This window comes from Nilaparvata lugens, chromosome 8 (genome assembly GCF_014356525.2).
Source record: "Nilaparvata lugens isolate BPH chromosome 8, ASM1435652v1, whole genome shotgun sequence".
Lineage (NCBI taxonomy): Eukaryota > Metazoa > Arthropoda > Insecta > Hemiptera > Delphacidae > Nilaparvata > Nilaparvata lugens.
The window spans coordinates 15,987,410-16,003,462 of NC_052511.1; the positions used below are offsets into that span (position 1 = coordinate 15,987,410).

A 16,053-nucleotide genomic window follows, 5' to 3' on the forward strand; every position below is an offset into this window, starting at 1 on the left:
GATGTAATCAAATCTTGAAGAATTTAAAATTGGTCTATAACCACCCTCGGTTAAGCAAGAATCTATATGCAAAATTTCAAGTTAATCAGTCCAGTAGTTCTGACGTGATAATGCGTCAAACATAATTTTCCTATACTTTACACCTGTATACGTGTATAATCCAGTTCTTTCCTTCATTATAGTACAGAAGATAATAGATGGATGGATGATCATTGTCATTTTACGAAAAGATAGAATAAGTTGAGTAGTTTCCCTTTCAGAGGGAGTTTTGACAACCCACAAAACTCATTTTTCATTTGAAGATAGATATAACGAAAAGGTGCATATGACCTAATTTTTTTGCTCAGCTTGCCAAAATACCCCTCATTCCAATATTAAAATTTTCGACTGACTGTACAGTGAGTCAGTCATTCTATCAGGGATCGAATAATTTTGAAATTTTAATTAAATGAAAATGGAAGAATATAATATCTTTATGTAAATAACAACACCTTCATTCAAAGACATATTAACTGCATGCGTTTTCATATTTCCGTTACAGCATTGATGAAACTGTAGACGTTTATTTAGCACTTTGTCTCAAAAATTGTTCTAGCTGAAAAATTAATAATCCATGCCACGTGTAGGCCTAAACATTGCATCAGGAAAACGAAGATCAAAACTATTGAATGAAAAAGACTAAGAAATTGTCAAAAAACCACTGATTTATTGGTAATTAGAAAGACCGGTTTCGGTTATTACACCATTGTCAATCTCTGATAAACTCTTTGAAACTCTTTGTGAATCTATGTTTTTCAGGTAGAAAGCAATATAGAAACAGATGTTCATTTTTTAATTTCGACCATATGATTTGGTGATTTTTTAATGAAATCGAATGTACTTTCATTAATGAAAAATTTAAACATTAATTCTGAAAAATCTAGAAGGAAAATTAAAATTTGTGCTTCCAGGTGCACGAGATTGATATTTTTAGAATCTATGTGCAAAATTTGGAGATCTAAATCATTCCCGTTTATCCAAGTTGTTTAGCCAACAACTTTGGCGATTGGCGAGCGATTGTTATTGTTAATAGCAGGTGCACACCGACGCGAATGCTCCGAAGTTTTGATGCGATACTACGTGCGTATTAAATTCTGAGAACTTGCCGTGTTTAGTTTATAGTTTATATGCTGAACTCCTTCCAATAAAACAAATATAAGCGCTGTGAATCCATTTGTTGAGACTAGACAAATCTTCACTAATTTCGAGCAAGATTTGGCTGAATTTAAAGCAATTCGTCGATACTTAAAAAATTATAAATACTGATCAAGGCTTTGAAGATTCTGATCACAAATGCTCTGAAATCTTGGAAATCATTAACAAAATATACAGCTCTCTTATTTTGTTCTGTTGGAGGATGAATTTGAAAGTGTGAGGCACTAATCACAATGATAATTCTATTTGTCATTCATTTTAATAGGGATTTTTGGTTTCTGCTTGATTAAAGTCAAGAACTATAAAGCTGAATTCAATCTATCCCGTGCTTTAACAATAGCCTTGCAGAGCATAGGTTACCTGCTAGTATTATTTATATTTATGATTATTGATTATTTAGGTTTATTGATTATAATAGACTAGGCTATTGTATGTATGGTACAAAAAAAATAATCCACTCAAAGACAAAAATTTAGATTAGATCATTAGATTATATTTATTATGTATACCAACACTGGTGAACAGTGCTTGGTGAATAAAATAACTACTGTAGCTTATATAATATTGTTTTATTATTATTGTTTATTATTATTCGAGAAGAATCGCACAGATTCATAGAGAGAAGAATAAAAAGAATTCGATTAATGTAGGTGTAATTGCAATTTCCAATAGGCTACAGTTTATCAATAAAGAAGTAATAATTCAATTTCAATTTCCAATTTATTAAAACACACAAAACAAAACAAAATTACCAAGAATTACAAAACAAATAAAATACAATAAAATGTTACAAATATAAAAAAACCGTGGGCTTTGTGGTTGGGTGTGTTGGAGAAGAGAAAAAAGAAAGGAAGATACCTAGCCAACTATGGTTTCCTATGTAATAGGCTGGCAAAGAAGAGAAGAGAGAAGTGATGAGGGAAAAAGGGAAGGGAGAAATGGGGGAAGGAAGAAAAACAGAGGAATAGGTACGCAAAATGAAGGTAAGCAAGTCCACTGAAAAATGAAAAAAAAATAATGAAAAAACAAAGCTGGAGCAAAAATCTTGAGTCTTATGTAGGTATCTAAATGGAAGAGGAAATTACTGTATGTCCAGTTTAATTTTTCCGCTGATCTTATTGTCCATGAGAGAGTGATTTGGAATAAGGTTTATTATTTTAGTACCTATGTGAATTAACTGCCTCCTTATACATTCAATATTAGTGTTATAGGTTACATATTTGTTAGCAGTGGCCCTTAGATTATAAAAATTGAGTGTAGAGTTCAATGTGAGAGGAAAATCTGATCTATATTTTATTAAGTACTCAATTACGGTTTTTATGTATAATTGACGTATAGACATGACCTCAAAATCACTAAAAACCATATCCGTTGGATAGAACCTGGGTTTGCTTAATATACTTTTAATTATCAGTTTTTGTGCTAAAAATAATTCAGCAATATGACAGTTGAAACAGCCTCCCCAAACAACTATGCCATAGGTACTGCAGAATTGACTTGACTAGAGCATGATATGATCATTTTCAGGTGGTTCTTATTAAGAATTCTGTTAACTTGGTAAAATTTAAAAGATAAATATCTCTTTTTTCTACATATATGTATTTAATATGAGCATCCCATTTAAGGTTTTCATCAATTATGATTCCCAAGTACTTAGTATTAGTGACTTTTTTAATGGTGGGACAATCACAATTACCCAAATTTAAATTGCACTGAGAATGGAGTCTCAAATCTTGATTCTCGTTGGGCTGCCCTACTCTATTTGCAGAGAAAGTTATTTAATAAGTTTTTTCAATATTTAAACATAAGGTATTCTCATCTAACCACGTCTTAATTAAAAGCATATTATGTTCAGCTATAGTATGAACTTCATTTCATGAATTACCGTGAAAAATAGCTGCAGTATCATCTGCAAAGGATAGTTACACTAGATTGATCATTTATGGTTAGAGACTGGGTTCTATTACTCAGATAGCTTTTGAACAATTTAAGCGAGACTCCTCTGAAACCGTTATACACTTCGATAGTCATTATTCAATAACATTCCTAATTAGCCAGATATAATCGATTGTGAGTATTCAGCTCTTGTTGTTCTATAATGAAATTATTCATTTTAAACTGTCTGTATTGCTTGAATGAGATTAAAGCATGCTGTCAAGCGAATTATCACTAATTACTTTTTTTGCAATGATAGATAGTAAGTGAGAGTAGTTGAACAAGATTGTGAGAGAGAAGTACTGTATTGACGTGTGGGCTTATGTGAGATAGAGGGAAAGTATAGGATTGAGAGAAAAAGACTTTGACAGAGCTTCAGGTACGCGCGCGCGCGATATGTATGAGAGAGAATGAATGAGAGTGAATGTTTAAGCCTGGTGTAGACAGAGAAAGATCCCCCTCCCAGTGCAGTGATCGTTTAATGCGAGCAGAGGGAGCAGAGTTGTGGGGTGATGAACGGCTGGTCCTTATCTAGTTCCAACAGAGTTGATGCAAAACCGGCTGAATGAATTTGTAATCTATGATGGTAAAATTGGCAACGTTGCTGGCTGCCATAAGTCACCAGTTGTTGCCACTTGTTGGTCATCATGGGGAAACATACAAAAATATACACGGCTGCCATAAATTTGGGAAGTTGACGGCTGCCATTATTATAGGACAATTTTGCAATGTTAGCAAACTTTTTGTTTATTGATATTATGACAATAAAAAGTAGATCTCGGACCTAAATTCGATGTTTTAAGACATTATACACCATAAAAACGACATATACTCCACTCCTAAGAGTGGCTGCCACACTTATGCTTTACAGGCGGCTGCCACTTGAATAGCAAGATGTATATATATATATATATATATATATATAAATCTGAGTACCCATTTAAATTATTTCGTCACGACATGTTTCGGCTACTAATGCCATTTACTTGAAAAATTAGTAGCTGAAATATGTCGTGACGAATAATTAAAAAGGGTACTCAGATTTATATTTTTATTCATATTAAAAGTATCCCTAGAGAAAAAATACAATAAAAGAACCTCTATGCTCTGCAGCACTGTAAATGAGAGTCAAAGCTGATGTCCTCAGAGTATCAGCCTTACTCTCTCATGATTAACTCACCAGTCTCTGAAGTAGGTTCACTCTAGATGATAATTTTTCCTCAACTTCTGTAGTAGGTGCTCTCGGACCTGTCCAGTGTGATTCCAAGGTAGGTGGGATGGGGTAGGTGGTTCATTGGGATCTGCTTTCGACAAAAGTTCACAACTGGTACTTCAATATTAATAGGTGGTTTCAATATTATATAAAAACAAATAACATTAATTATTTATCAATAGTAAAATGAGCAAAAACATGATCAACGTGTAGCTGTAAGGTTTCTACTCAGGTACTATTACAGATTTAGATTAAGCTTTGTCAGGTATAAAAAACTCAGGGAGCTACTAATTTTGTTTTGTCTAAAGCATGTTTGCATAAAACATGTTTGTTGAAACAGTTTGGACAAATTTTATTATGTTTGACAAACAATGTTTGCCCGTGGCCAGTGTGGACGCGTCACCAAACAAAATATTTGTAAGTGGGTAGAACAGGTTTTTATGTTTTACAGCAACACCGAAAATGTTTGGAAAAACAGTAATTTATTGTTTGACAAATGATGATTGTTCAAACTTTTAAAAATGTTTGTCCCTGAGCCCCTCAACAAACATGTTTGCCGAACATGTGTGTTCAGTGTGGACACGGCTTAAAAAAGTTGCAATTGATTGACCATCTTTGAGTTCAACAGATACCTAACACATTCAGCACTTTTTCCAATGTGATCTAGCACTCCGAGATACTGTAAGACAGCTTATAAACCAAATCAAAAGATTTTAGAAAACCTCATGGAATGTTGATAGAAATTCATTATCATGACTTTCATTTTTGTGCTAAAATAAATACATCCTCATAACCCATGAAGAAATCGCAGATTTTTGATGTGATGCAAACTGATGAATACAATAAACATAAAACAAAAGGTAACTAGAAGTAAAACATAAATGTAACTAGAGTGGACTAAAATAAAATGGAAAACTCTATTGAAACATGATTATGAAACTATCTTTGACTTTTCTGATTGTTGGTTTAATAATATTTGAATTTATGAAGGCTAGATTATGTTTTGTTATTAATTAAATAAATTTACTTATCAATATCAGTTCTGTTGTTGTTCAATATTGACTTGCCATATATTTAATGAGACATAAACACGCTTTCAGCTATGTTGTTCAATATAAAATGTATTTGAATAGAATATATCATATCAGTTTTCTCGTATTTGACTTTCAGGTAGCGACTCAGTGTAAGGAGAACATTTTCGCAATCCAAACTCTGAGAGATTTCCAATACCTTGATGAGAACAAGGATCATGGCATGAACGTTAGAGAAAAGGCGAATAAGCTGGCGTCACTTTTACGAGACGATGATCGGCTCAAGAACGAACGGACGAAGGCGCTTAAAGCCAAAGAACGATTCGCTCAGACCGCTTCTGCGTTCGGAAGTGATACGGGCTTGGTGAGTGCCAACTATTTAGCGGAAAAATTTAATTAATTGTTTTATAGCACATTAATTTATCGTTTGCTCCTAATATTTTGGTTTCTTTTGAGCAGAGTTATTGGCCTTTTCAAAAACATAATGTTAATTTCTCCAAAGTGGCAAATATATTAGCGAAATAAGTGAATTAACTTGTTTTTAACACATCAATCGTTTGTCTCTAATATCTCGGGTTTTCTTGAACAGAATGGCCTTTTCAAAAACATAACTTTTTAAAATTTTAACTATTAGCAACAGTTTGAAATAATCAATCAACTATAATCTCTATTGTGTTTATAGAGTATGCATACCCAACCTATTTTTGTTTTAGTTTGAACTAGAAACTAAAATAATTAATGTCCAGGGTGTTCAGTACTTACTATACATTTATTAAAATTCTTTATTAACATTATTTTGTTGGTTATGAATAATTCCAGAGTGTTATTGAAATAGTGTTGTTAAATCTTGATTATCCGAACTGATTCAAGAATGCTTAGAGTGAGTTTATACTGCAATTTTAGTTGCAAAAACTAAGAGTTGTGTTGAAAACGACTCTACTCATTAAGTTCTCTTTCTCACCCTTCATTAGATAAATCCCATGAACATACTAAAATTGGAGGCTTCTAGGCCCGGTTGCACAAAAGCCGGTTAAATTTTAACTATGATTAATTTCACGAGAACCAATCAGAGAATGCGTTTTTGAAAAGACAGCTTCTTTGATTGATTCTTGTGGAGTTGATAACGATTACAATTTAACCGGCTTTTGTGCGACCGGCACCTAGTGTGCTTATAATACTTTAATTAGCCGGGTGACTTGAAAATTTGCCTATAATATCAGGTGAAAATCGTATTTAAAACTAAACTATCTTTCGTGATAGGAAAAGAAAATGATTGCTCATTTCATACTTTGGAAAGTTTGAATAGCCCAAAACTAATGTTTGGAACAATACTAGTATCTGGTTTAGAAACCAAAACTTCCAATTATAGTAAAACAACACGCTCTTCCAAGTGGAACTTGGTTGATTTGAGAAACATAGCCTACCTTGAAAACTTTTCACGTAAAAAATGTCAGGTTTAAAACCACCTAACATCATTCTCTCTATAAATTTCAAATAACCTCTGCTTAGCCACAATTTTCCACAATGATTCCAAAGAGTTGAGACTTTGAGAGAAATATGTGTCATGCTACAGCAGCATCAAAACCAAGTCCTCATGATAATGTGATTGACTTAATTATATAAAGCGCTTCACTTTGATTGGTGTCTACTTCTATTTATATAATGTAATGGGGAAAAATTGAATAGTTCTGTTAGGTTTTATTAGTACCTGGCTTTAGGTTACTTGTTACTTGATTTTCAGGAACAATATAGGAGTGTCCTGGTTTCATAGTTATTTAGATGAATAATAAGTTACTTCAGTAGTGTCCTAAATTTTCTGTCAGATGAAAATTATCATCTAAAAATTTAATCAATCCATGAATTTAATCGATAGCAATCAAAGTAAACTCGTTATAAATTATTTCTAGAAAAATGCATAAAATGCACCAAATTTTTCATTTCGCGTGCACTTACTATAGCACTGGTGATTTGTTCAGATTATTTCACTATTATTCTTTCTTTCCACCATTCTTGAAATCTGCTGTTCGATTTTCAATTATTACTATCGACTTTGATCTGCTTTGAAGCTGGTGATTTTGTGCTTTTTTTCTTTATGATAGCAATTACAATGCTCATCACTCACTTATCGAATTTTTAAATTGAAAATTACTTCTCAAGGTTTATTGTTTAAAAATGTTGTTCACAAAGCTTGCAAATCAAATAAAATTAGGCCTAATCACTTCCATGGTCCCATGATTCTTTTATTCAATATATCTCACAAATTGAAGCGTCAGTCAACATGATAATTGAGGGTGTGTGCCCACAGATCGGTCAGTCGTTCCTAGTTCCAGCGCTCGTACAAAGATATCTATTTTCTATGGATAAATCGGGTGAGCGTGCTGGCCACAGTTCTTTGAGAATGGCAGCACCACCGTCAATGTCACCTCCCAGCGTATGTGACAATGCTACAAATGTTTCTGCGCCCTAAATTGGAAGAACTTGCTGAGTAACATGACTTGGGAGAAATATGGCTTTAGCAGGATGAAGCTACAAGCCCACACAGGGCGCATTTCAATGAATTTGTTGAGACAAATGTACCCAGGGCGGCTTATCTCACTGAGGGTGGACTTGAGGTTGCCGGCACGCACACCCGATTTAAGCATATGCGATCTTTTTCTATGGGGTTACTGAGGTTACTCCAAAAATAAAGTTTTCAAAGATCGCTCACACACCTTGGAAGAACTAAAGGAGCGAATCAGAGAAGAGATCCAGGCCTTACCAATCGCAGTGTGCCAGAATGCGTTTTAAAACTTCAAAAATACGCTACATCAGTGTATTGTCGCCATTCAAGTGATATAATTTTCAAAAATTAACAATACAAACTACTTTTCAAACTGAATTGAACCCATTAAATTTGTTTTTCCAAGTAAAACGTTTCAGTATTCATAACCCTTCCAAACACGTCAATCAGTTCTGCCCCACCCTGTACCTCAATATCCTCCTAAGACCGCTCTCACCGCTAATCGCTGAACGCTCTTTGTGTGCACACACACACACACACTGAATTTGAACTGAATTTTATTCATCTACCAGTTAGATATAGATCAAATGATTTAGAGTATTTGTGTATTAATAAATTAATCCCAATTTTTAAATCATTTTTTTTTAAATTACCAATTAATGTAAGTATTTGTAAAAAAACGCTTACAATAATACTAATGAATAACTATAAAAATATATAATAGTGTTTGAAGGTTTTTGTGAAGTGATATTAACGATTTAAACATTTCAAGGCCGGTTGCAGACGAACCACTATCGCATGTGGCATGTGGGAGCTACTATTTTCCTTCTGTGGTACCACAAACGCAGCGCATATGGAATCCATTGGCAGACATGGCAGTGGCACTGATACTTACACATGGCGTTGCGCGCTGTGGTAGAGATTATTTTCCTTGTGATTGTGGTACCACTGGTTTGAGCACCACGCTTCTCCTAGCTTCTATACCACAATCGCACTAATGAGCGTTTTCTTAAATGTAGTGTGAAAGACTCTGCGCTAGTCGTATTGTTTATTTTATTTATTTATTTTATCTAATCATCAGAATTTCACAACTTATAGAAAAGTACCACAGGCTTATAAGCCCAAAACGGTTCCAATTCTAATTTATACAACAGTCCAAATGTAGCTAGGTTATGGTGTCACTTAACATTATTCAATTACACACTCAATTTACAATTAAAAACACACGAAAATCATTTTTAAATTTTAAAAAAATACTTCAAAATTAAATGAAATTAATCACAATTGATTAGAAAAGTCCAAACTTTAAAAAAACTACAAAATTTTGAGACCGAAAAGACAAACACACTACCTAGATCCAGAACTTATCACAGCTGTTTAAAGTGTTTTGTGGTATGTCGGTCCCACATCCCACATGCGATAGTGGTTCGTCTGCAACCGGCCTTAGCCTTTTTCTGTGTATATTTCACTGCTAATCGACACAGTTTCTTAATAGTTCACTGTGTGGGTTTTCTGCGTGGTCTTTCTACTCTAACTCTTGCATGCACCTCTTTGTTAACAGGATTCAATGTCACCATCCAGTCCTAGTTTTCCAGGGGTGAGTCTATTCTCTGATGCTATACCATCGCAAATCTTTTCTCTCTTTCATCTATATTTTCGTTTTTGTATCTGCACAATCTTGTTTGTTGAATATTCAGGTTTTGCCGATGCCATGTAATGTTGGGGAATGATTTAGGTTACATTCAAATTATTTTATTTATTCTTATGGCTTTTTATCGGCAGAGAGATCCTTTTGGATGTTCTGCCTTGCCCTATTACCCAATGTCATTTTATATTAACACTCAAGTTTATAGGTTATATATAGGGTTCTTCAAATTGTAAAAATTATCCAAACAGGCTGAACTTTGTATTGGAGTAATTCCTTTTTTTTAAGTTATCGTTAATCAATTGTGTACTTGAATCTCTCACATCATACACATAGATAGGTGGTAGTTCCAAGTTAGAATTAACTAATGTGAAATACACTTTGAATTATCAGCATTTCTCATCAATAACAACAACAACAACAACAACAACGCTTCCCATTAAAACAATGTTGACAGTTTGAAATTAATCAAAACTATAGTCATATTATAAATACAAATAGAAATCTAATTTATTACCCTTTTTAGAATTGTTTACTCACAACATGTTTCGGCATAATTATGCTATTATCAAGTCATATTACTTTGTGAAAATAGCTAGGTGAAATTAATCTTAAAAAACTAATTTTGTGAAATTAGCAGAAACTTAAATAATTTATTTAAAAAAATTAATTTTGTGAAATTAGCAGAAACTTAATTAATTTATTTTAAAAAATTAATTTTGTGAAATTAGCAGAAACTTTAGCAAGTGGTGTATATAGTGAAAATTAAGCATTCATTACCTCCGCAAATTTTCTGTATCAAAATATGTAAAACGAATATTCAAATTCATAACTCAACATGAATTCTCTAGTTTTTTTTTACATAATTTGGAAATGAGATTTTCTTATTTCAAACACCACAGTCTTTGTAGTAAGAAGCTTCTACACTTTGAAATGAATTCAATCACAAATTGACCGTAAATCATTGTAGCATCGCCTTATTAGCTATAATTATAGAAGTAAATGTTCTCAATTATTGAAAAAATATTACTTTTCCAGCAATTCAGAGACTCGTGGCGAACTCCATCATGTGATTCAGATAGTACACCAACCAGAGGTGAGTGAATTTCAGTATCATGAAAACAATTTTCAAAGTAATGTTACATCCAAACACCAAAATATTTTACAAAATAGTGCATATTATTTCAATAATTCATACCATTTTTAAGGGTATTCTAGGTGACTGCCCTGACCTTGATCGTGTTTGAGAGTTTAATGTGTAGGAATTATTGAGTGTTGAATTCCGTTGTTAGCAAAAACGATTTTTACAAAAGTGGTTATTTAGTGTTTTGATGAAGAGTTGACAATAATTTGATAATGTAGGAATGTAGTATCATATTCTTACTTTTATAACAACATTTACTTGTTGTAGTCATTTACTTTATAAAGTCCGAACACGTTTCAAGACACTGTTTGCTTTGGTCAGATGATCATTTATTTATTCATGATATTACTACGGAAACAACAGTTAATAACCCAAATATGCTTCCTTAACATAACAATAAGACTCGTATACAATTTACTCAAAACAAAAAATTACTAAAACTAATGTTTGAAAAGAAAAAAAATTACTTGGAAAACTAGACCTACTTATAAAACATTTTTCAATCAAGTTGATAGTAAAAATGGATATATAAAGTGTAAAGGAGAGGTGACATCAATAAAGAAGATTAGATTAGATTAGTGTTCTTTATTTATGTACGTTACAATATTTACTGGATTATTTACAATAATTTACATTAAATAACGGTATTGCTAATAATTCAAGGAATTTTACAAAGCATAAAAAATTAATCATGAGAATAACGATTTTATGCAATTAGAATAACTTAATAATATAATATTGTGATGTAACTTCATAAATCGGCAGTTTCAATAAATAATTGTAAATATAAAATGTTTTCCCATCTGACCGATTCCCAAATGCTCGATTCCTATTTGGTAGAAAAGTTTTGTAGTTTATCGCAAATGATCAAATCTCATCGGCTAGATGGGATTCGACCATATGGGAAAGTATACTTTTCGACCTTTTGGGATTCGGTCAGATGGGCTGTGTGTAATGGCCTTAGTTAACTTGATGTTAGTGACTGGCTGGTTGTAACGAAAGTGTGGTGTTTGGCAGCAGGTGCAGCGGGTGAGCTAGAGTGCGCGCGGCCGCAGACAGTGGGTGAGGAGGAGTTGCAGCTGCAGCTGGCTCTGGCCATGTCCCGTGAGGAGGCAGAGCAGGAGGAGCAGAAGCGGCGCAGCGATGATGTCAGGCTGCAGCTGGCTCTCTCCCAGTCTGAGAACGAGTTCAAGTCAGTACCTTAAACTTACAAACCAATAACCTATAGTATAAATGCTCACCTGGCTGACTCAGGTCTGGTGACTGTCAGAGTTTCCAGGTCGCAACTGATCAATCTCAGGGCCTCTGACATTGCCTAACGACTGTTTTTTAGGCAGCCGGGACCGACAATGAAACGTGTCCATAGTGGCTCGAGATAAATATCTTGCCCGGGCCATGATTTGAACCCGGGCCTCTGTATTATAAAGCCAGCATCTAATCCACTCGACTACGGCCACTCTATACCTGTAGTGAGATTCATTCTATGAAGTCAGCTCTGTTTAACATTGCTATACCATCCTTGTCTGTAATTAGACAAAGCAGATAACTACATCCTTTTCTAGCTCCGCTCTGTTGCCAAATTGTTTGTTGGCTATCAGAATATTCAATCTCAAATATGAAAATTAATTGACCGAACGTAGTGAGGTCTATGTTTTAACTCTGATTTTCTTTTGTCTGTCTGTATGTAACGCAATTACGGCCAAACGCATTGATAGAATTTGATGTGATTTGGCAGGAATATTACTTTTTCAACTGCGCGTCGATGTATACACAAGGTTTTTCGAAATTTTGCATTTTAAGGATAATATGAAAAGAAAAGGAATTCCTCCATACTCCGATATCACTCTATCATCTTCTATGAAGATAGGATTAATCAGACTATATAATGATTCATAATCAATCAGCTGGCAAGTGGATACACAGATAGATGGAGAAGCCATGTTTATTTCACTTGACACTGGGGAGCGACACAAGAGAAATTCACCGTTTAACGGAGCATGCGCTTTGTATCCAATCGTACTTTATAGCCGCTCTTTCGTGAGCTGTCTCATGGTCTCATATATACAGCGTGAATTCGAGCGAGACTACTACACCTCAGAATTTTGCATTCATTCATACATTCTGCATTCATAAACTGATGCACTAATGTGTGTATAGGGCATCCCTATGCCTTTCTCTCTTAAATAAATGAGTCTTTCTCAATTTGAATAGGCTAATAATAATAATTATTGTACTTGATAAACTGAGAATTCAGTTGAAAAATAACTGATAATTCTGAATAAAAGAAATTTATGATGTTAAATATTATCTAAAACTAAAATAGTAAAGTTGTTGATTTATTCATTTTTATGATTATAAATATTGTCCATAGAAATAATTAATGAAATATAAAAATAAAAATTAAATAAATAAATATATGTTTGTTAAATATATGAATGTTTCTGTATTCTCATTCCTCAGTACCGTACAGCTGATGATGCGTTGGTAAACGTGAAACCATGATACTGTTTTAAAGTCTTTAATAAATATTATAGTGAAATTTGACAATATCTTTCTTTTCTTATTATGGAGAGATTTCACATCATCACCATCAATTCTACTAATTTTATTTTTGATTACAATATCTTTATTATAGTGGATCTCATTTAAAATATGTTTTGTTGTTGAAATCTTGTAGGCTCTTTTTAATGTATAAAATTGTATTTTCAGGCAAAAGAAAGATAGTCCATCTCACATGCTGGATCTGCTGGATGTTTCGATTGGTGCTCCTTCTCCCCCTCCCTCCTCGGCAGTGGACCCGTGGGGGATGCCGGCTGCACCCCCTCCTCCTCCACCACCCTCTCATCCTCCTAGACCTCAGGTGTGACACAACAACCACTAAACTCTATTCCATCTTAGCATATGTTAATGCGCCCGCATGTCTTTCCACTTTGCTATGCTTAGGTATCTTACTAAGTTGTTCATCAACTCCAAGTCTAAGGCTGTGCAAAGGCTAAAAATAAACTTTATACAGGTGATATTTTTCAAAGTTTTTCGATTTGTATACTATCAAGCTATCAAAATGAAAAAGTTTTCTCAGAAAAACATTTTTTTCGATCATTACTTTTTGAGATATGAGCGCCTAAAGTTTGCATTTTTCTGGCAGAACATTTTAAATTCGGTAAGACATAAATCCATGAGATTTAGAGGATAGATTTTTCATTGTATTGTTAATCTAGTAAAACAAAATTTTTCTGAAAATATCAATTTCTGAGAAAGTTATTCAATTTACTAAAAATGACTTTTAGTTGAGTTATTTTTGGTAATTTTTGATAAATTGAAAAACTCTCTCAAAAATTGATAGTTTCAGAAAATTTGTATTTTATTTTACTATATCAACAATACCATGAAGAATCTATCCTCTAAATCTCATAGATTTATCTCTTACCGAATTTGAAATGTTCTGTCCCAAAAATGTAAACTTTAGACGCTCATATCTCAAAAAGTAATTATCGGTAAAAAAATGTTTTTCTGTGAAAACTTTTTCATTTTGATAGCTTAATAGTAGGCTATACAAATCGAAAAACTTTGAAAATATCACCAGTAAAGAGTTTTTTTTAGCCTTTGCACAGCCTTAACTTGGCTTGAAGTTTGTGTTGTATCAACAACTAAAAGTTTTACTTGACTTAAAGTTTGTGTCGTATCATATTCCAAATAATGATTAGAATGTTACTTGAGTGTGCACTTCAACCAATGGAAAATAGCATGAAGGACTGACTCCTCAAATTCTTTCTCTATGCATGATATTATTTGCATGACAGTATCCTATCGACTAATTTGTATTATGACGTATTTGATTTTAAGCCCAATGATTCCATTTCAATATGGATTAAAAACAATGTAAAATGCTTGAATAATAATAATAATAATGTTGAAGGATTGGTTATAAAAATATACAGTTGGAATTTATATGAAAATTTCACTTTGTATTGTAACACAATTAATAATGTAATTTTGATTCAAATCAATGGGAAAAGGCATAATACTTCCAAATTGCATCCATTTATTCTCTCATTAATTACTTAAATCTCATGTTATTTGGAGTATGTTATAAAAAATAAATAAATAAAAAAATGTTAGGTGCTTAGGTTATTTTCAATTCCAATTTTTATGAAACAACTGTATAATCAATCTTTCAACATTTAAAATGCGTTTTTGTATGCTTCGATTGGTGCATGTTTATATGCTAAATCATTCATCAATCCTAAAGAAATTCCTTCAAATCTGAATTTTTAAAATTATTAATAAGTTCTGTATGTGTCTAAATTGAGATATGAGCCTTACAGATAAACTGAATATTGCTTACAATCACACAAATTTATAGCAAATCATTTCCATAAATCACGAATTTCTAATTTCTGTGCATTATTCATTTTATAGGATTTGATAACAATGTATAATATTGGACTAGTTCTCGTAAGTTGAAATTGAATAATTACTGATTCAACGTTTTATAAACAAATATGTTTACAATTGTTTTTACAGTATTACCTACTCGTAAATTGTAAACAATTCACATTGTTTCATGATTGACCTTGGTTGGCCTATTTGGTCTAGCAATACCTTTTCTTTAGTTTAAATTGAATCATTTCACAGTCATATTCATAATTAATTCTTGTGTTCAGACTCTGGACATCATGTATTCCAATTGGGATCTGGTGAGTGTAATAAATGTATCCCAAACTGCTTGTACAAAATACATTTTATCATAATTATGTGAAACTTAATTTTATTGCCAAATGTAATTTAGGAGGTTTTCCCACTTATTTGTTTTCTAGTTTATGCCTATTGTAATATTATAATAAGCAAAGACTTTAATAGATATTTGCCAAGTATTAATTGGTGTAATAATGGAAATTAATAATAGTATAACATTGATTATTTTAATTTCCTTAATAAAAATTGTTAAATGTGGTGCTTTTGTATCTTAACGTCGTATAAGTTTTTTTAGTTTGCTTCTATTTGTTAAGATACATTTAAAAATTAGAATCTGGTGTATTTTTTTAACCGATATAATATAGGTACAGTACTTTCTTTTGTGTGGTATGGTATTTATGAATTCGATTTAATCTGAATCAAGTAGTTTCTAAGTTGGTATCTTAGCTGTATCACTATCTATTGATGTCCTTATCGTGTGTAGTGTAAATTTAATTATTTTTCAATCGATTGATTCATACTAGTGTGTTATTGTTTAGTAACAAAATAAAATTGTGAAAATATTTAGTATGGACTCGGTACATTAAAGAGGTAAAAATACAAACACAGTCTTTTCGCCGTCTAGAGAAAGTTTTCACAAGACAGGTTTAAAATAATAATAAACGAATTGGATTACACTCCATTTCTTTCATTACC

General features: G+C 32.6%; 1 protein-coding gene across 17 annotated transcripts in view; it reads left to right on the top strand.

The window, feature by feature from the left end:
• The window catches only part of LOC111055744 (epsin-2), a 66,588-nt gene that overhangs the window by 37,287 nt on the left and 13,248 nt on the right, over positions 1 to 16,053 (top strand). For 6 of the 17 annotated variants that reach the window (XM_022343021.2, XM_022343065.2, XM_022343029.2 and 3 more), the window contains 6 exons: positions 5,513 to 5,737; positions 9,435 to 9,470; positions 10,557 to 10,614; positions 11,680 to 11,854; positions 13,372 to 13,522; positions 15,327 to 15,359. In XM_022343021.2, coding sequence (XP_022198713.2) covers positions 5,513 to 5,737; positions 9,435 to 9,470; positions 10,557 to 10,614; positions 11,680 to 11,854; positions 13,372 to 13,522; positions 15,327 to 15,359 — 678 coding nt within the window. The remainder of the gene's footprint in view (positions 1 to 5,512; positions 5,738 to 9,434; positions 9,471 to 10,556; positions 10,615 to 11,679; positions 11,855 to 13,371; positions 13,523 to 15,326; positions 15,360 to 16,053) is intronic. The other 11 variants (XM_022343036.2, XM_039434100.1, XM_022343043.2 and 8 more) reach the window with 7 other exon arrangements.